The 17,146-nt window shown below is 43.6% G+C and overlaps 1 protein-coding gene and 33 non-coding genes across 34 annotated transcripts in view; 1 reads left to right on the top strand and 33 right to left on the bottom strand.

Moving 5' to 3' along the window:
- LOC114136738 (solute carrier family 23 member 2) overlaps positions 1-17,146 on the top strand; it is a 74,017-nt gene that overhangs the window by 47,242 nt on the left and 9,629 nt on the right. The window contains exons 8-10 of the mRNA XM_028004966.1: positions 10,147-10,400; positions 12,437-12,601; positions 15,340-15,448. Coding sequence (XP_027860767.1) covers positions 10,147-10,400; positions 12,437-12,601; positions 15,340-15,448 — 528 coding nt within the window. The remainder of the gene's footprint in view (positions 1-10,146; positions 10,401-12,436; positions 12,602-15,339; positions 15,449-17,146) is intronic.
- On the bottom strand, positions 5-87 carry trnal-cag (transfer RNA leucine (anticodon CAG)). Its single transcript has one exon. It is a non-coding gene; the product is annotated as a tRNA-Leu (tRNA).
- trnal-aag (transfer RNA leucine (anticodon AAG)) lies at positions 262-345 on the bottom strand. The gene has a single exon. It is a non-coding gene; the product is annotated as a tRNA-Leu (tRNA).
- On the bottom strand, positions 520-602 carry trnal-cag (transfer RNA leucine (anticodon CAG)). Its single transcript has one exon. It is a non-coding gene; the product is annotated as a tRNA-Leu (tRNA).
- On the bottom strand, positions 777-859 carry trnal-uag (transfer RNA leucine (anticodon UAG)). The gene has a single exon. It is a non-coding gene; the product is annotated as a tRNA-Leu (tRNA).
- On the bottom strand, positions 1,153-1,235 carry trnal-cag (transfer RNA leucine (anticodon CAG)). Its single transcript has one exon. It is a non-coding gene; the product is annotated as a tRNA-Leu (tRNA).
- trnal-cag (transfer RNA leucine (anticodon CAG)) lies at positions 1,529-1,611 on the bottom strand. Its single transcript has one exon. It is a non-coding gene; the product is annotated as a tRNA-Leu (tRNA).
- trnal-aag (transfer RNA leucine (anticodon AAG)) lies at positions 1,786-1,869 on the bottom strand. Its single transcript has one exon. It is a non-coding gene; the product is annotated as a tRNA-Leu (tRNA).
- trnal-cag (transfer RNA leucine (anticodon CAG)) lies at positions 2,044-2,126 on the bottom strand. Its single transcript has one exon. It is a non-coding gene; the product is annotated as a tRNA-Leu (tRNA).
- trnal-aag (transfer RNA leucine (anticodon AAG)) lies at positions 2,301-2,383 on the bottom strand. The gene has a single exon. It is a non-coding gene; the product is annotated as a tRNA-Leu (tRNA).
- Positions 2,558-2,640, bottom strand: trnal-cag (transfer RNA leucine (anticodon CAG)). Its single transcript has one exon. It is a non-coding gene; the product is annotated as a tRNA-Leu (tRNA).
- On the bottom strand, positions 2,815-2,897 carry trnal-aag (transfer RNA leucine (anticodon AAG)). Its single transcript has one exon. It is a non-coding gene; the product is annotated as a tRNA-Leu (tRNA).
- trnal-uag (transfer RNA leucine (anticodon UAG)) lies at positions 3,072-3,154 on the bottom strand. The gene has a single exon. It is a non-coding gene; the product is annotated as a tRNA-Leu (tRNA).
- On the bottom strand, positions 3,448-3,530 carry trnal-cag (transfer RNA leucine (anticodon CAG)). Its single transcript has one exon. It is a non-coding gene; the product is annotated as a tRNA-Leu (tRNA).
- trnal-cag (transfer RNA leucine (anticodon CAG)) lies at positions 3,824-3,906 on the bottom strand. The gene has a single exon. It is a non-coding gene; the product is annotated as a tRNA-Leu (tRNA).
- Positions 4,081-4,164, bottom strand: trnal-aag (transfer RNA leucine (anticodon AAG)). Its single transcript has one exon. It is a non-coding gene; the product is annotated as a tRNA-Leu (tRNA).
- trnal-uag (transfer RNA leucine (anticodon UAG)) lies at positions 4,339-4,421 on the bottom strand. The gene has a single exon. It is a non-coding gene; the product is annotated as a tRNA-Leu (tRNA).
- Positions 4,715-4,797, bottom strand: trnal-cag (transfer RNA leucine (anticodon CAG)). The gene has a single exon. It is a non-coding gene; the product is annotated as a tRNA-Leu (tRNA).
- Positions 5,091-5,173, bottom strand: trnal-cag (transfer RNA leucine (anticodon CAG)). The gene has a single exon. It is a non-coding gene; the product is annotated as a tRNA-Leu (tRNA).
- trnal-aag (transfer RNA leucine (anticodon AAG)) lies at positions 5,348-5,431 on the bottom strand. The gene has a single exon. It is a non-coding gene; the product is annotated as a tRNA-Leu (tRNA).
- Positions 5,606-5,688, bottom strand: trnal-cag (transfer RNA leucine (anticodon CAG)). The gene has a single exon. It is a non-coding gene; the product is annotated as a tRNA-Leu (tRNA).
- trnal-uag (transfer RNA leucine (anticodon UAG)) lies at positions 5,863-5,945 on the bottom strand. Its single transcript has one exon. It is a non-coding gene; the product is annotated as a tRNA-Leu (tRNA).
- On the bottom strand, positions 6,239-6,321 carry trnal-cag (transfer RNA leucine (anticodon CAG)). The gene has a single exon. It is a non-coding gene; the product is annotated as a tRNA-Leu (tRNA).
- Positions 6,496-6,579, bottom strand: trnal-aag (transfer RNA leucine (anticodon AAG)). Its single transcript has one exon. It is a non-coding gene; the product is annotated as a tRNA-Leu (tRNA).
- Positions 6,754-6,836, bottom strand: trnal-cag (transfer RNA leucine (anticodon CAG)). Its single transcript has one exon. It is a non-coding gene; the product is annotated as a tRNA-Leu (tRNA).
- trnal-aag (transfer RNA leucine (anticodon AAG)) lies at positions 7,010-7,092 on the bottom strand. The gene has a single exon. It is a non-coding gene; the product is annotated as a tRNA-Leu (tRNA).
- Positions 7,643-7,725, bottom strand: trnal-aag (transfer RNA leucine (anticodon AAG)). Its single transcript has one exon. It is a non-coding gene; the product is annotated as a tRNA-Leu (tRNA).
- trnal-cag (transfer RNA leucine (anticodon CAG)) lies at positions 7,900-7,982 on the bottom strand. The gene has a single exon. It is a non-coding gene; the product is annotated as a tRNA-Leu (tRNA).
- On the bottom strand, positions 8,157-8,239 carry trnal-uag (transfer RNA leucine (anticodon UAG)). The gene has a single exon. It is a non-coding gene; the product is annotated as a tRNA-Leu (tRNA).
- On the bottom strand, positions 8,533-8,615 carry trnal-cag (transfer RNA leucine (anticodon CAG)). The gene has a single exon. It is a non-coding gene; the product is annotated as a tRNA-Leu (tRNA).
- On the bottom strand, positions 8,790-8,873 carry trnal-aag (transfer RNA leucine (anticodon AAG)). The gene has a single exon. It is a non-coding gene; the product is annotated as a tRNA-Leu (tRNA).
- trnal-aag (transfer RNA leucine (anticodon AAG)) lies at positions 9,048-9,131 on the bottom strand. Its single transcript has one exon. It is a non-coding gene; the product is annotated as a tRNA-Leu (tRNA).
- trnal-aag (transfer RNA leucine (anticodon AAG)) lies at positions 9,306-9,389 on the bottom strand. The gene has a single exon. It is a non-coding gene; the product is annotated as a tRNA-Leu (tRNA).
- Positions 9,683-9,765, bottom strand: trnal-cag (transfer RNA leucine (anticodon CAG)). Its single transcript has one exon. It is a non-coding gene; the product is annotated as a tRNA-Leu (tRNA).

Raw genomic sequence — 17,146 nt, forward strand, 5'->3', positions numbered from 1 at the left:
ATTGTGTCAGAAGTGGGATTCGAACCCACGCCTCCATTAGAGACTGCGACCTGAACGCAGCGCCTTAGACCGCTCGGCCATCCTGACCTCTGTCAGATGTGTGCGAGATGCCTTCACATGCGGTCTGAATGTGTCCTGAAAACAGCTGCGTGAGAGGTCAGTTGGTCCTCCATTTCAAATTTCTTACTTATACCAAAAGTACATAAGTCGAGTTCAAACAAAGTCTAAGAGTGGAGTCAGGGAAAATGAGTATAGCCGGACTGTCAGAAGTGGGATTCGAACCCACGCCTCCCATTGGAGACTGCGACCTTAACGCAGCGCCTTAGACCGCTTGGCCATCCTGACCTCTGTCCAATGTGTGCAAGATGCCTTCGCATGCGGTCTGAATGTATCCTAAAAAATGCTGCGTGAGAGGTCAGTTGGTCCTCCATTTCAAATTCCTTACTTATACCAAAAGTACATAAGTCGAGTTCAAACAAAGTCTAAGAGTGGAGTCAGGGATAATGAGTACAGCCGGATTGTCAGAAGTGGGATTCGAACCCACGCCTCCGTTGGAGACTGCGACCTGAACGCAGCGCCTTAGACCGCTCGGCCATCCTGACCTCTGTCCAATGTGTGCGAGATGCCTTCGCATGCGGTCTGAATGTATCCTGAAAACAGCTGTGTGAGAGTTCAGTTGGTCCTCCATTTCAAATTCCTTACTTATACCAAAAGTACATAAGTAGAGTTCAAACAAAGTCTAAGAGTGGAGTCAGGGAAAATGAGTATAGCCGGATTGTCAGAAGTGGGATTCGAACCCACGCCTCCATTGGAGACTGCGACCTAAACGCTGCGCCTTGGACCGCTCGGCCATCCTGACCCCTGTCAGGTGGTTGTTAGATGCCTTCGCATGCGGTATGCTCGAACGGCAACAAACACTTGACAATTCTATAAGGTCTATGCCAAACATTTGCTCATAACGAGGAGCAATAGTTGGCAGTTTATTTACCACATTACTACGTTTGCATTGCTCCCACGCCACTGGTGTAAATTGTTACCATAATGTGTGACGAGAGGTTTTATTCCAGACAACCACTGAATGTCAACTAACGTTCTGTTTGGCAGATGCGAGTAAAAGATCACATTCTTATTACACTTAATTGCAGGCAATTGTGTCAGAAGTGGGATTCGAACCCACGCCTCCATTGGAGAGTGCGACCTGAACGCAGCGCCTTAGACCGCTCGGCCATCCTGACCCCTGTCAGGTGGTTGTTAGATGCCTTCGCATGCGGTATGCTCGAACGGCAACAAACACTTGACAATTCTATAAGGTCTATGCCAAACATTTGCTCATAACGAGGAGCAATAGTTGGCAGTTTATTTACCACATTACTACGTTTGCATTGCTCCCACGCCACTGGTGTAAATTGTTACCATAATGTGTGACGAGAGGTTTTATTCCAGACAACCACTGAACGTCAACTAACGTTCTGTTTGGCAGATGCGAGTAAAAGATCACATTCTTATTACACTTAATTGCAGGCAATTGTGTCAGAAGTGGGATTCGAACCCACGCCTCCATTAGAGACTGCGACCTGAACGCAGCGCCTTAGACCGCTCGGCCATCCTGACCTCTGTCAGATGTGTGCGAGATGCCTTCGCATGCGGTCTGAATGTGTCCTGAAAACAGCTGCGTGAGAGGTCAGTTGGTCCTCCATTTCAAATTTCTTACTTATACCAAAAGTACATAAGTCGAGTTCAAACAAAGTCTAAGAGTGGAGTCAGGGAAAATGAGTATAGCCGGACTGTCAGAAGTGGGATTCGAACCGACGCCTCCCATTGGAGACTGCGACCTTAACGCAGCGCCTTAGACCGCTCGGCCATCCTGACCTCTGTCCAATGTGTGCAAGATGCCTTCGCATTCGGCCTGAATGTATCCTAAAAAATGCTGCGTGAGAGGTCAGTTGGTCCTCCATTTCAAATTCCTTACTTATACCAAAAGTACATAAGTCGAGTTCAAACAAAGTCTAAGAGTGGAGTCAGGGAAAATGAGTACAGCCGGATTGTCAGAAGTGGGATTCGAACCCACGCCTCCGTTGGAGACTGCGACCTGAACGCAGCGCCTTAGACCGCTCGGCCATCCTGACCTCTGTCCAATGTGTGCGAGATGCCTTTGCATGCGGTCTGAATGTATCCTGAAAACAGCTGTGTGAGAGTTCAGTTGGTCCTCCATTTCAAATTCCTTACTTATACCAAAAGTACATAAGTCGAATTCAAACAAAGTCTAAGAGTGGAGTCAGGGAAAATGAGTATAGCCGGATTGTCAGAAGTGGGATTCGAACCCACGCCTCCATTGGAGACTGCGACCTTAACGCAGCGCCTTAGACCGCTCGGCCATCCTGACCTCTGTCCGATGTGTGCAAGATGCCTTCGCATTCGGCCTGAATGTATCCTAAAAAATGCTGCGTGAGAGGTCAGTTGGTCCTCCATTTCAAATTCCTTACTTATACCAAAAGTACATAAGTCGAGTTCAAACAAAGTCTAAGAGTGGAGTCAGGGAAAATGAGTACAGCCGGATTGTCAGAAGTGGGATTCGAACCCACGCCTCCGTTGGAGACTGCGACCTGAACGCAGCGCCTTAGACTGCTCGGCCATCCTGACCTCTGTCCAATGTGTGCGAGATGCCTTCGCATGCGGTCTGAATGTGACCTGAAAACAGCTGTGTGAGAGTTCAGTTGGTGCTCCATTTCAAATTCCTTACTTATACCAAAAGTACATAAGTCGAGTTCAAACAAAGTCTAAAAGTGGAGTCAGGGAAAATGAGTATAGCCGGATTGTCAGAAGTGGGATTCGAACCCACGCCTCCATTGGAGACTGCGACCTTAACGCAGCGCCTTAGACCGCTCGGCCATCCTGACCTCTGTCCAATGTGTGCAAGATGCCTTCGCATTCGGCCTGAATGTATCCTAAAAAATGCTGCGTGAGAGGTCAGTTGGTCCTCCATTTCAAATTCCTTACTTATACCAAAAGTACATAAGTCGAGTTCAAACAAAGTCTAAGAGTGGAGTCAGGGAAAATGAGTATAGCCGGATTGTCAGAAGTGGGATTCGAACCCACGCCTCCATTGGAGACTGTGACCTAAACGCAGCGCCTTAGACCGCTCGGCCATCCTGACCCCTGTCAGGTGGTTGTTAGATGCCTTCGCATGCGGTATGCTCGAACGGCAACAAACACTTGACAATTCTATAAGGTCTATGCCAAACATTTGCTCATAACGAGGAGCAATAGTTGGCAGTTTATCTACCACATTACTACGTTTGCATTGCTCCCACGCCACTGGTGTAAATTGTTACCATAATGTGTGACAAGAGGTTTTATTCCAGACAACCACTGAACGTCAACTAACGTTCTGTTTGGCAGATGCGAGTAAAAGATCACATTCTTATTACACTTAATTGCAGGCAATTGTGTCAGAAGTGGGATTCGAACCCACGCCTCCATTGGAGACTGCGACCTGAACGCAGCGCCTTAGACCGCTCGGCCATCCTGACCCCTGTCAGGTGGTTGTTAGATGCCTTCGCATGCGGTATGCTCGAACGGCAACGAACACTTGACAATTCTATATGGTCTATGCCAAACATTTGCTCATAACGAGGAGCAATAGTTGGCAGTTTATTTACCACATTACTACGTTTGCATTGCTCCCACGCCACTGGTGTAAATTGTTACCATAATGTGTGACGAGAGGTTTTATTCCAGACCACCACTGAACGTCAACTAGCGTTCTGTTTGGCAGATGCGAGTAAAAGATCACATTCTTATTACACTTAATTGCAGGCAATTGTGTCAGAAGTGGTATTCGAACCCACGCCTCCATTAGAGACTGCGACCTGAACGCAGCGCCTTAGACCGCTCTGCCATCCTGACCTCTGTCAGATGTGTGCGAGATGCCTTCGCATGCGGTCTGAATGTGTCCTGAAAACAGCTGCGTGAGAGGTCAGTTGGTCCTCCATTTCAAATTTCTTACTTATACCAAAAGTACATAAGTCGAGTTCAAACAAAGTCTAAGAGTGGAGTCAGGGAAAATGAGTATAGCCGGACTGTCAGAAGTGGGATTCGAACCCACGCCTCCCATTGGAGACTGCGACCTTAACGCAGCGCCTTAGACCGCTCGGCCATCCTGACCTCTGTCCAATGTGTGCAAGATGCCTTCGCATTCGGCCTGAATGTATCCTGAAAACAGCTGTGTGAGAGTTCAGTTGGTGCTCCATTTCAAATTCCTTACTTATACCAAAAGTACATAAGTCGAGTTCAAACAAAGTCTAAGAGTGGAGTCAGGGAAAATGAGTATAGCCGGATTGTCAGAAGTGGGATTCGAACCCACGCCTCCATTGGAGACTGTGACCTAAACGCAGCGCCTTAGACCGCTCGGCCATCCTGACCCCTGTCAGGTGGTTGTTAGATGCCTTCGCATGCGGTATGCTCGAACGGCAACAAACACTTGACAATTCTATAAGGTCTATGCCAAACATTTGCTCATAACGAGGAGCAATAGTTGGCAGTTTATTTACCACATTACTACGTTTGCATTGCTCCCACGCCACTGGTGTAAATTGTTACCATAATGTGTGACGAGAGGTTTTATTCCAGACAACCACTGAACGTCAACTAACGTTCTGTTTGGCAGATGCGAGTAAAAGATCACATTCTTATTACACTTAATTGCAGGCAATTGTGTCAGAAGTGGGATTCGAACCCACGCCTCCATTGGAGACTGCGACCTGAACGCAGCGTCTTAGACCGCTCGGCCATCTTGACCTCCGTCAGGTGGTTGTTAGATGCCTTCGCATGCGGTATGCTCGAACGGCAACGAACACTTGAAAATTCTATATGGTCTATGCCAAACATTTGCTCATAACGAGGAGCAATAGTTGGCAGTTTATTTACCACATTACTACGTTTGCATTGCTCCCACGCCACTGGTGTAAATTGTTACCATAATGTGTGACGAGAGGTTTTATTCCAGACCACCCCTGAACGTCAACTAGCGTTCTGTTTGGCAGATGCGAGTAAAAGATCACATTCTTATTACACTTAATTGCAGGCAATTGTGTCAGAAGTGGGATTCGAACCCACGCCTCCATTAGAGACTGCGACCTGAACGCAGCGCCTTAGACCGCTCGGCCATCCTGACCTCTGTCAGATGTGTGCGAGATGCCTTCGCATGCGGTCTGAATGTGTCCTGAAAACAGCTGCGTGAGAGGTCAGTTGGTCCTCCATTTCAAATTTCTTACTTATACCAAAAGTACATAAGTCGAGTTCAAACAAAGTCTAAGAGTGGAGTCAGGGAAAATGAGTATAGCCGGACTGTCAGAAGTAGGATTCGAACCCACGCCTCCCATTGGAGACTGCGACCTTAACGCAGCGCCTTAGACCGCTCGGCCATCCTGACCTCTGTCCAATGTGTGCAAGATGCCTTCGCATTCGGCCTGAATGTATCCTAAAAAATGCTGCGTGAGAGGTCAGTTGGTCCTCCATTTCAAATTCCTTACTTATACCAAAAGTACATAAGTCGAGTTCAAACAAAGTCTAAGAGTGGAGTCAGGGAAAATGAGTACAGCCGGATTGTCAGAAGTGGGATTCGAACCCACGCCTCCGTTGGAGACTGCGACCTGAACGCAGCGCCTTAGACCGCTCGGCCATCCTGACCTCTGTCCAATGTGTGCGAGATGCCTTCGCATGCCGTCTGAATGTATCCTGAAAACAGCTGTGTGAGAGTTCAGTTGGTCCTCCATTTCAAATTCCTTACTTATACCAAAAGTACATAAGTCGAGTTCAAACAAAGTCTAAGAGTGGAGTCAGGGAAAATGAGTATAGCCGGATTGTCAGAAGTGGGATTCGAACCCACGCCTCCATTGGAGACTGCGACCTAAACGCAGCGCCTTAGACCGCTCGGCCATCCTGACCCCTGTCAGGTGGCTGTTAGATGCCTTCGCATGCGGTATGCTCGAACGGCAACGAACACTTGACAATTCTATAAGGTCTATACCAAACATTTGCTCATAACGAGGAGCAATAGTTGGCAGTTTATTTACCACATTACTACGTTTGCATTGCTCCCACGCCACTGGTGTAAATTGTTACCATAATGTGTGACGAGAGGTTTTATTCCAGACCACCACTGAACGTCAACTAGCGTTCTGTTTGGCAGATGCGAGTAAAAGATCACATTCTTATTACACTTAATTGCAGGCAATTGTGTCAGAAGTGGGATTCGAACCCACGCCTCCATTAGAGACTGCGACCTGAACGCAGCGCCTTAGACCGCTCGGCCATCCTGACCTCTGTCAGATGTGTGCGAGATGCCTTCGCATGCGGTCTGAATGTGTCCTGAAAACAGCTGCGTGAGAGGTCAGTTGGTCCTCCATTTCAAATTTCTTACTTATACCAAAAGTACATAAGTCGAGTTCAAACAAAGTCTAAGAGTGGAGTCAGGGAAAATGAGTATAGCCGGACTGTCAGAAGTAGGATTCGAACCCACGCCTCCCATTGGAGACTGCGACCTTAACGCAGCGCCTTAGACCGCTCGGCCATCCTGACCTCTGTCCAATGTGTGCAAGATGCCTTCGCATTCGGCCTGAATGTATCCTAAAAAATGCTGCGTGAGAGGTCAGTTGGTCCTCCATTTCAAATTCCTTACTTATACCAAAAGTACATAAGTCGAGTTCAAACAAAGTCTAAGAGTGGAGTCAGGGAAAATGAGTACAGCCGGATTGTCAGAAGTGGGATTCGAACCCACGCCTCCGTTGGAGACTGCGACCTGAACGCAGCGCCTTAGACCGCTCGGCCATCCTGACCTCTGTCCAATGTGTGCGAGATGCCTTCGCATGCCGTCTGAATGTATCCTGAAAACAGCTGTGTGAGAGGTCATTTGGTCCTCCATTTCAAATTCCTTACTTATACCAAAAGTACATAAGTCGAGTTCAAACAAAGTCTAAGAGTGGAGTCAGGGAAAATGAGTATAGCGGATTGTCAGAAGTGGGATTCGAACCCACGCCTCCATTGGAGACTGCGACCTTAACGCAGCGCCTTAGACCGCTCGGCCATCCTGACCCCTGTCAGGTGGTTGTTAGATGCCTTCGCATGCGGTATGCTCGAACGGCAACAAACACTTGACAATTCTATAAGGTCTATGCCAAACATTTGCTCATAACGAGGAGCAATAGTTGGCAGTTTATTTACCACATTACTACGTTTGCATTGCTCCCACGCCACTGGTGTAAATTGTTACCATAATGTGTGACGAGAGGTTTTATTCCAGACAACCACTGAACGTCAACTAACGTTCTGTTTGGCAGATGCGAGTAAAAGATCACATTTTTATTACACTTAATTGCAGGTAATTGTGTCAGAAGTGGTATTTGAACCCACGCCTCCATTGGAGACTGCAACCTGAACGCAGCGCCTTAGACCGCTCGGCCATCATGACCTCTGTCAGATGTGTGCGAGATGCCTTCGCATGCGGTCTGAATGTGTCCTGAAAACAGCTGCGTGAGAGGTCAGTTGGTCCTCCATTTCAAATTTCTTACTTATACCAAAAGTACATAAGTCGAGTTCAAACAAAGTCTAAGAGTGGAGTCAGGGAAAATGAGTATAGCCAGATTGTCAGAAGTGGGATTCGAACCCACGCCTCCATTGGAGACTGCGACCTTAACGCAGCGCCTTAGACCGCTCGGCCATCCTGACCTCTGTCCAATGTGTGCAAGATGCCTTTGCATTCGGCCTGAATGTATCCTAAAAAATGCTGCGTGAGAGGTCAGTTGGTCCTCCATTTCAAATTCCTTACTTATACCAAAAGTACATAAGTCGAGTTCAAACAAAGTCTAAGAGTGGAGTCAGGGAAAATGAGTATAGCCGGATTGTCAGAAGTGGGATTCAAACCCACGCCTCCATTGGAGACTGCGACCTGAACGCAGCGCCTTAGACCGCTCGGCCATCCTGACCTCTGTCAGATATATGCGAGATGCCTTCGCATGCGGTCTGAATGTGTCCTGAAAACAGCAGCGTCAGAGGTCAGTTGGTCCTCCATTTCAAATTTCTTACTTATACCAAAAGTACATAAGTCGAGTTCAAACAAAGTACAACAGTGGAGTCAGGGAAAATGAGTATAGCCGGATTGTCAGAAGTGGGATTCGAACCCACGCCTCCATTGGAGACTGCGACCTAAACGCAGCGCCTTAGACCGCTCGGCCATCCTGACCCCTGTCAGGTGGCTGTTAGATGCCTTCGCATGCGGTATGCTCGAACGGCAACGAACACTTGACAATTCTATAAGGTCTATACCAAACATTTGCTCATAACGAGGAGCAATAGTTGGCAGTTTATTTACCACATTACTACGTTTGCATTGCTCCCACGCCACTGGTGTAAATTGTTACCATAATGTGTGACGAGAGGTTTTATTCCAGACCACCACTGAACGTCAACTAGCGTTCTGTTTGGCAGATGCGAGTAAAAGATCACATTCTTATTACACTTAATTGCAGGCAATTGTGTCAGAAGTGGGATTCGAACCCACGCCTCCATTAGAGACTGCGACCTGAACGCAGCGCCTTAGACTGCTCGGCCATCCTGACCTCTGTCAGATGTGTGCGAGATGCCTTCGCATGTGGTCTGAATGTATCCTGAAAACAGCTGTGTGAGAGTTCAGTTGGTCCTCCATTTCAAATTTCTTACTTATACCAAAAGTACATAAGTCGAGTTCAAACAAAGTACAACAGTGGAGTCATGGAAAACGAGTATGGCCGGATTGTCAGAAGTGGGATTCGAACCCACGCTTCCCATTGGAGACTGCGACCTTAACGCAGGGCCTTAGACCGCTCGGCCATCCTGACCTCTGCCCAATGGGTGCAAGATGCCTTCGCATTCGGCCTGAATGTATCCTAAAAACAGCTGCGTGAGAGGTCAGTTGGTCCTCCATTTCAAATTCCTTACTTATACCAAAAGTACATAAGTCGAGTTCAAACAAAGTACAAGAGTGGAGTCAGGGAAAATGAGTATAGCCGGATTGTCAGAAGTGGGATTCGAACCCACGCCTCCCATTGGAGACTGCGACCTTAACGCAGCGCCTTAGACCGCTCGGCCATCCTGACCTCTGTCAGATGTGTGCGAGATGCCTTCGCATGCGGTCTGAATGTGTCCTGAAAACAGCTGCGTGAGATTTCAGTTGGTCCTCCATTTCAAATTCCTTACTTATACCAAAAGTACATAAGTCGAGTTAAAACAAAGTACAAGAGTGGAGTCAGGGAAAATGAGTATAGCCGGATTGTCAGAAGTGGGATTCGAACCCACATCTCACATTGGAGACTGCGACCTTAACGCAGCGCCTTAGACCGCTCGGCCATCCTGACCCCTGTCAGGTGGTTGTTAGACGCCTTCGCATGCGGTATGCTCGAACGGCAACGAACACTTGACAATTCTATAAGGTCTATGCCAAACATTTGCTCATAACGAGGAGCAATAGTTGGCAGTTTATTTACCACATTACTACGTTTGCATTGCTCCCACGCCACTGGTGTAAATTGTTACCATAATGTGTGACGAGAGATTTTATTCCAGACAACCACTCAACGTCAACTAACGTTCTGTTTGGCAGATGCGAGTAAAAGATCACATTCTTATTCCACTTAATTGCAGGCAATTGTGTCAGAAGTGGGATTCGAACCCACGCCTCCATTAGAGACTGCGACCTGAACGCAGCGCCTTAGACCGCTCGGCCATCCTGACCTCTGTCCAATGTGTGCAAGATGCCTTCGCATTCGGCCTGAATGTATCCTAAAAACAGCTGCGTGAGAGGTCAGTTGGTCGTCCATTTCAAATTCCTTACTTATACCAAAAGTACATAAGTCGAGTTCAAATTACGTTCTATGCTTGATTAATTCTATTTTGGTATGACAATTCAGTATGTCTAAAAATTTGAAGAATTTGTCCATTGGAGACCATGAGCTTTTTACCCTGTGTGCGTTCTGCCAGGGTCACAGTGACCCTTCCTGCGCTTTTACAAGGGTTTTTTTGTGTATCTTGTACCTGGAACTGATGGTATGATGAGGAACTTTATGTACAGCCATTTGGAAAATGAAATATGATAAACTAGTTTTCTGTCCACAGGTCAATGGGGTATTCCCACTGTAAGCCTGTCCTCGGTGTTGGGAATGATGGCAGGCGTTTTGGCATCTACCATGGAATCCATCGGTGACTACTATGCTTGCGCTCGTTTGTCTGGTGCTCCTCCACCACCCATTCACGCCATCAACCGAGGCATCGCCGTTGAGGGCATGGGCTGCATCCTGGCCGCACTGTGGGGAACTGGGAATGGAACCACTTCCTACAGCCAAAACATCGCTGCACTTGGAATTACCAAGGTACACAGCTCCAGTCGGGTGCCAGTACAGTCTACTGTTGTGCAAAGCTAATGGAGGCATGTTCAAAAACTTGAAACAGTGATTACCATGGATCATATTTTTCACATTTGACTTGTAAAAAGAGGAAATGAACACCCTGTTTAATTTTCCTTTCACTTTACAGTTATGTAATACCTTGTGTGGGACTATAAATTTGTGGTTATAAAGTTGTAACAAAATGGGGATTGTAACAAAGTAACAAAATAGGAAAAACCTCTACTATTATGATTACTTCTGCAAGGCAATGTATGTTACAGGGGCAGTATTGTGTAAAACTGAAACTTTTGAGCTTTAAATCATGTTATAATGTTATTCCCTGTTCAAAAACATGCCTGGGGTGTTGCCTCGATTCTTTCATGGATGTTTGAGAAATCCTTTGATGTCCCGTGGCAACCATTCTGCTGTGCAAAACACCTGGTTGGACCTAGCACCAATTTGGAGGTGCAGCTTCTCCCTTGAGCTTCTTCAAGCTACCACAGAGCATCCCTCTCCTCCTGACTCCACCACTCAGCCCTTTCAGTCCAGCCAGCAGCAATTAGCAAACACCTGTGCATCTGTTAAGCTCAGCGTACAAGCTACTTGTCAGTGAAACGGTGAAAAAACATTGATAAAGGGTTAATAGAGGAGCAATGTCATGATGACTTCCTGAAGGCTGAGTTTCAGAAAAAGAAGGAGTCTGTTTTCCATTGAACGTATCACCTTTAGAAATATCAACATTCCTGCTTTTTGGACACTTGCCGAGTGAATCACAAAGTACATTTGGCACCATAAAATTTAACTGCTAACTGAAACTTTAACAAGAGTCTTCATTTCTGCCTTTGAAGTAGCGCTGGTTTATTCAAATATAAAAAAGCCAGCAGAGCTTCACCTGATACCCATGGTCACATCCTAAACCAGCGCACTCATCACGCATACATCATGTTGTGTGACACTGTCCTGCTTTACCAAGCCAGTACACTTAAACAGTGAGTTCACTCATGCGACAGGTGAGAAATGCATTACTGTTATCTGTTCAGACCTGCCAAACAAATATGAGGAAAGGAAATAGAAATAGAACGGAAACAAACACACAAGGTCGAGTGTGTGTCTAAGTAGGTAGTTAGAGGGTGAGTCTGTTGTGAGCGTCTACTGCACCGATCAAATCTACTGATAATCCATCTCCTGTCAAGTATAACTCAGCTATTGTAAGTTTTCCAAAAACAGGGTGAGGCCAATGTGATTATTTGTTGATAAAATTGACATGTAATGTCAAGATAAATTACTTTTTGTACAAAAGAAAATAAAAATTTGGTAGCATATCAGGAAAGTTTTGCTTCACTCGCGAAGTTTCCAGTGCAGTTCTGGGAAACACAACACTTTCAATACAACCAAAATCCACCTCATCTTAGTGCCACAACTATTTATCATAAAACTATTTTTTTCAAAATTGTTGCATTTACATTAAGCAAATTTATTTTTGAAATTGTCAAATTGCAAAATTATATGGTCATTAGAAAAGCAGCTATAGTTCTTAAACAGATTGGAGCAAAACATTATGTATTTTGCTCCAAAACACCTATTGTGTGCTCCATAATATGTGGATGCATATCCATGTACTGCAACATGGGTATGCAATACCATGTTGCATACCCATAGTTGCATACGTGCAAAATTAACCCGGTAGTGTTTTACTAAGCTGGGATCTAGTGACTGTCAAGAACTTTTCTGTACTCTGTCTTGGATTTTTCCAATTGAGCTTGATTTCTCATGATGAATTTCACCCGGGCCAATCAGCAAACAGAAGTAGAATGTGTTAATGGTGATGTTGAGTTTCTGCACTGTTTCACAATTATAGTTTGCAATGTCAATGGAGAAAGTGAACAAAACCGTTCAGACCATGCTGGCCACGTTTCCAAATATTCAACAATTAAAGTCAGACCAAGAGGAATGTTTAAACCATAAATATCTAAATATAATCAGGGTTTCCAAGTATCGTCATTTTCTTTGCTTCATCTCAGGTTGGCAGCCGTCTCGTCCTTCAGACAACAGGAGTTTTGATGATTGCTCTGGGCGTCTTTGGGAAGTTTGGAGCGGTTTTTATCACCATCCCGGACCCAGTCATTGGAGGAATGTTTCTTGTTATGTTTGGCATGATTGCAGCTGTGGGGATTTCCAACCTTCAGGTAAACACATTAAGTGTTTTTTTGTTTGTGTTTTACAGATGCTTTACAAGCTGATTCTACACTATATTGACTTGGGGGTGCTGAATGTTTATGCATACAACACTAACATTTTTAAAAGAAAAAAAACATCATCATTTTCCACCACCTAATTTTATTTGTTTTAAGAACTTCTTTCACCTTATAGACAAAATTTCTTTTGTATTTAGGCCTGAATTGTCTCTGGGGATCAATAAATGAACACCTCTTTTCAAAGCAATGTTCACAATAAATATCCATCCAATCAGAATGAGCTTCAACTATTTTGCAAAGGATAGACAACAAGTCAAATCAAGATTTTGTACATCACATTTCAGCAACAACATATTTCAAAGTGCTTTACGTGATAAAAACATAATACTTTTACCGATTATGAAACAAGCAGCAACATTAAAATTTGTCAAATGCCATCGTCAAGAATAATTGTTATCAAACATTTTGATCAATGTTCCAGTCAAAGACAACTCTAGACAGGTGAGTTTTTAGCCTTGATTTAAAGGAACTCAGTGTTTCATCTGTTTTGTATTTTTTTGGAAGTTTATTTCAGATTAGTGGAGCATAGAAACTGCTTCTCCAACTTTGCTTTTCATTTTGGGGATACAAAGTAGACTTGATCCAGAAGACCTGAGTTTTCTGGAAGGTTGACATGACAACATCAGGACTGAAATGTATTTTGGTGCTAAGACAATCAGTGATTTATGAACTAATGAAAGTATTTTAAAGTCTACTCTCTGAGCTACAAGGTGCCAGTGTTAGAACTTTAGAACTGGGCGATGTGCTCTATCTTCCTGGTTGTAGTGAGAATGCCAGCAGCAGGACTGTGGATCATGTGGAGCTGTTTGACTCAGTGCAACTAAAGATAAAGACATGGATGAGTTTCTCTGGATCTTGCTGGGACTTTAATTCTTTAATCCTAGAAATGTTCTTCAGGTGATAGAATCCCCACTTTGTAATTATCTTTATTTGTCCTGTCTGAGTACATCACAACACCCAGATTTCAGGCTTGATTGATAGTATCTAGCTGAAAAATCTGAAGCTGCATGCTGATCATTCCTCTATTGGTCCAAAGACAATAACTTCAGTTTTGTTTCTGTTCAGCTGGAGAAAGCAAAGACACCTCCACACATTGATTTGTTCTAAGGATCTGTTCACTACATGGATAAGTTCGGAGTCGTTTGGTGAAATTGTAATGTAGAGCTGTGTATTATCTGCATAGCTTTGGTAGTTAAAGTTATGACTTGTTAAAGTCTGAGCTAGCCGGAACCTTGGGGTACCCTACATGCGACTTCTGTGTGTCCCAATGAGAAGTTACTTTATGACAAAAAAGTCCCTGTTTATTAGATAAAACCCAAACCAGCCAACTACATGTGCAAAGCTGATATACCAAAAGACTTACAGGTATAAGGCAGCAAAAATGTGCTTCATGAGTATTGAATCTGGAGGGCTTAGCATAAATACGCTCCACATGGTTTACAGACTTTTACGTGGAATACCAAATGTTAAAAACTTTGCATTTTCCTCCACCTCACGATTAATTGTGTGCTTCTTTTTATTTGTTGCATAAGAAAATGTGGAAAGGTTTCGGAAACACTTTCCGTCAACAACAGCTCCTATCAAGTTTCAACGTTTTGACTGAGGTCTTTAGTTTTAATAGCAACCGTAATTAGACGTTGGTCTTTCCTTCTCCGCTATAGACAAGTTAACATGAGATCTGGCAGAACATTTGTTGAAACTGAAAAATATTGGAGTGCTCAAATAACAAATAATAACTATTAATTGCTTTGTGCTGGTTTTATTTGCCTTAGACCATAACTGTTTGACTGGTTCTCAGAGGACTCAGGCTGCTTTTTAACGAGTGTTAAAGAAAACAAGCAGCAGGGAGTCCAGGGAAGCTTTTGCAAGAAAGTAACACCCAGAACATAGAAATCTCCACTTTGTGCTCTCAAAGCACCGACTCACCATCTCATTAGTGTTTGAAGTCCCGTCCCAATGACGTATTTTTCCTGTAAAGAATTTCTTTTATCAGTCTTTGTAAAACAGTTGAAACTTTATATGTTTTGGCTTCTTTTTATATTCATCCAACAACTGTTTTGTTTGCATTGAACGACTACAGCTCCCTCGAGTCCCAGTTATATGTAGCAAAAGCTTGAGGGAGCTGCAGTTCAGTGTGTACCATTTACACAATGCCTGGTTGCAATATCAAAGTGTTCAGATTTAGCATTGAACTGAAACCTCGGGTATTGTATTTCAGTTTTTAAGCAAATGGAAAAACACACAAGGGCCCAATGGAGATGGAACACATATAAAGTCAAAAGTTCCAGTTTCCATGTGCATTTGTCTTTACCTGCTGCTATTCATGTTGATTACTGACAATTTTGTGTCATGGGAAAATAAAGATTCTTGCTTGTTTCCCCAATCTGATTAAATTCTGAGTCTATAAATACTAGGGGCTAACCCCACTTTAACATTTTTAACCTGTTATGATCAAATGTGAATCCATCTTAAAATAGTATTTGACTCATAGGCTTTTATTTCCACATTATGTCTAATTTCATTTTATCTACTCTGTTCCAAAACAGAGTTGGCTGCTCATTTTCACAGAACAACAAAATAGTCTGGAAGCAATAGTCAATAAACCAATTTAAACAAGTTGTGTGACATAATGTCATTCTCCCCTCTCCCCCCCCTCTCCTTCTCTTTAGCATGTTGATCTCAACTCTTCCCGCAACCTCCTCATCCTTGGTTTTTCTACCTTCAGTGGACTTGTGCTACCTACCTGGTTTCATTCCAATCCAGGCATCATTGACACAGGTAAAGTTACAATAGACGCTCTTTTAAAAGCCTTTCAGGTTGGAAAACATTACAACAAAAATGAATGATTACCCCAGTTTAGTGGATTTGTATGTTTAGGCCTAGTCCACACATAGCCAGATATCTGGGAAATCAAATAAATATTTATGTCTTTTTTTTGCCTTTCAGACACATAACACCTGTAATTTCACAAACAACAATTATTTATAACAACTCTGACCAAAGTCACCAGAACCTTCACCAGAATTATGATGGGCTTTTTGGCTCCTTCATTAATAATGAATTAAGGCCTGTATGTTCTAATATCTTATTTTACACAATGTTGCAAGAATAAAACCCTTTCAGGATTTGACGAATTTCATAAGAACACAAGTGGAGAACTTTTGCTGAATCCTAATAAGTTCTGCAGCATTTGTCAGTGTAGTAAATGTAAAGAATGTTTGCCTTTTGTTTGCTTCTTGTCTTGACTTCTTTCCTGTTGTGGGTTGCTTTTTTTCATCTCCAGTTGATGAATTAAGCTGCACTTGATGAAGTGTTTCAGAGCAACTTTTCATGAACCGTGCGATGCTGTGAGAGCTCTGGTGAAGCCAACTAAACGTTGTCCAACAAAAAACAAAAACAAACCATCATCCTCCTACCACTTTCAACACCCTTTTGTTGATCACGTGACTTTTGAGACGCTAAAAAAGTGTTTCCATTGGAGTTTTGCAAAATACATCTATTTCGATACAAATGAAAAATCTCCTCATCCTAGCACAAAAACGTTTTACCGAAAAACATGTTTTTTCGAAATTGCCGAGTTTCAATTATCAAATTAATTTGGTATTTTCAATTTGCACAATTTTATGCTTATTCAGGAATTGCAGGTGGTGAGACAAATTGTACTGGATTTTATTTGGGGGGTGCCAGTTTAGTTTGTCAATAAAATGTGTAAACCACACATATTTTCCTACTTCCTGTTGCACTATTGCTTAAAATCATAATAAAATACATTGCAATTTATTGGTTTTAACGTGACAAAATTTGCGAAGAAAACTTTCACAGAACAAGGTAACAAGCAGCACGCCGTTTTATTTAAAAAAAAATTGTTCTCTCATTTAACCATGTGTGTTCTATACCTGTGTTAAACTGACAAGTTATAAGCTCACAACTTGCTGGCCTGTATTAGCTTGTCAGGATGTGGGACTGTTTGACAAATTGTGCCAACCACTCACTGGCTTATCGTTTAGGAACTACCATATCTTCGTCACTGGTTTATCAGTATCAGCAAGACTACTATGCTTGAATGGCATTTACTGTATCTTGTTATTGTTGTATAGCTCTCCCATGAGAAGTAGCCCTTGTTGGTGCCAGTGTTCTTTGGTATGCATCCTGAAGCAGTCATGGTCTTTGACTAAAAAGAAACCACCATCTGATTAATTAAAGAAAAGAGCTTTGATTTTTCCAAGGAAAATAACAGGCTCATGACTGAAAATGTTAGTGTTCTCCCATTGTGTTTCCACTTTCAGATTACACTTGAAAAGATGGGAGCAGTTCTGCCAGCCTAAGCTTCTAAAGGGAAGGTGTTGCCAAATCCCAGAGGCCCCAGATGGCAAACAGTTTATCATTAGCCTTCAGCCTGGATTTCCAAGTGACAAGGACAGAGTTTACCGTTGTCTTACCTGAACAGATCTAAATATGTTGTTGTTTTTCCATCAT

This window comes from Xiphophorus couchianus, chromosome 2 (assembly GCF_001444195.1).
Source record: "Xiphophorus couchianus chromosome 2, X_couchianus-1.0, whole genome shotgun sequence".
Classification (NCBI taxonomy): domain Eukaryota; kingdom Metazoa; phylum Chordata; class Actinopteri; order Cyprinodontiformes; family Poeciliidae; genus Xiphophorus; species Xiphophorus couchianus.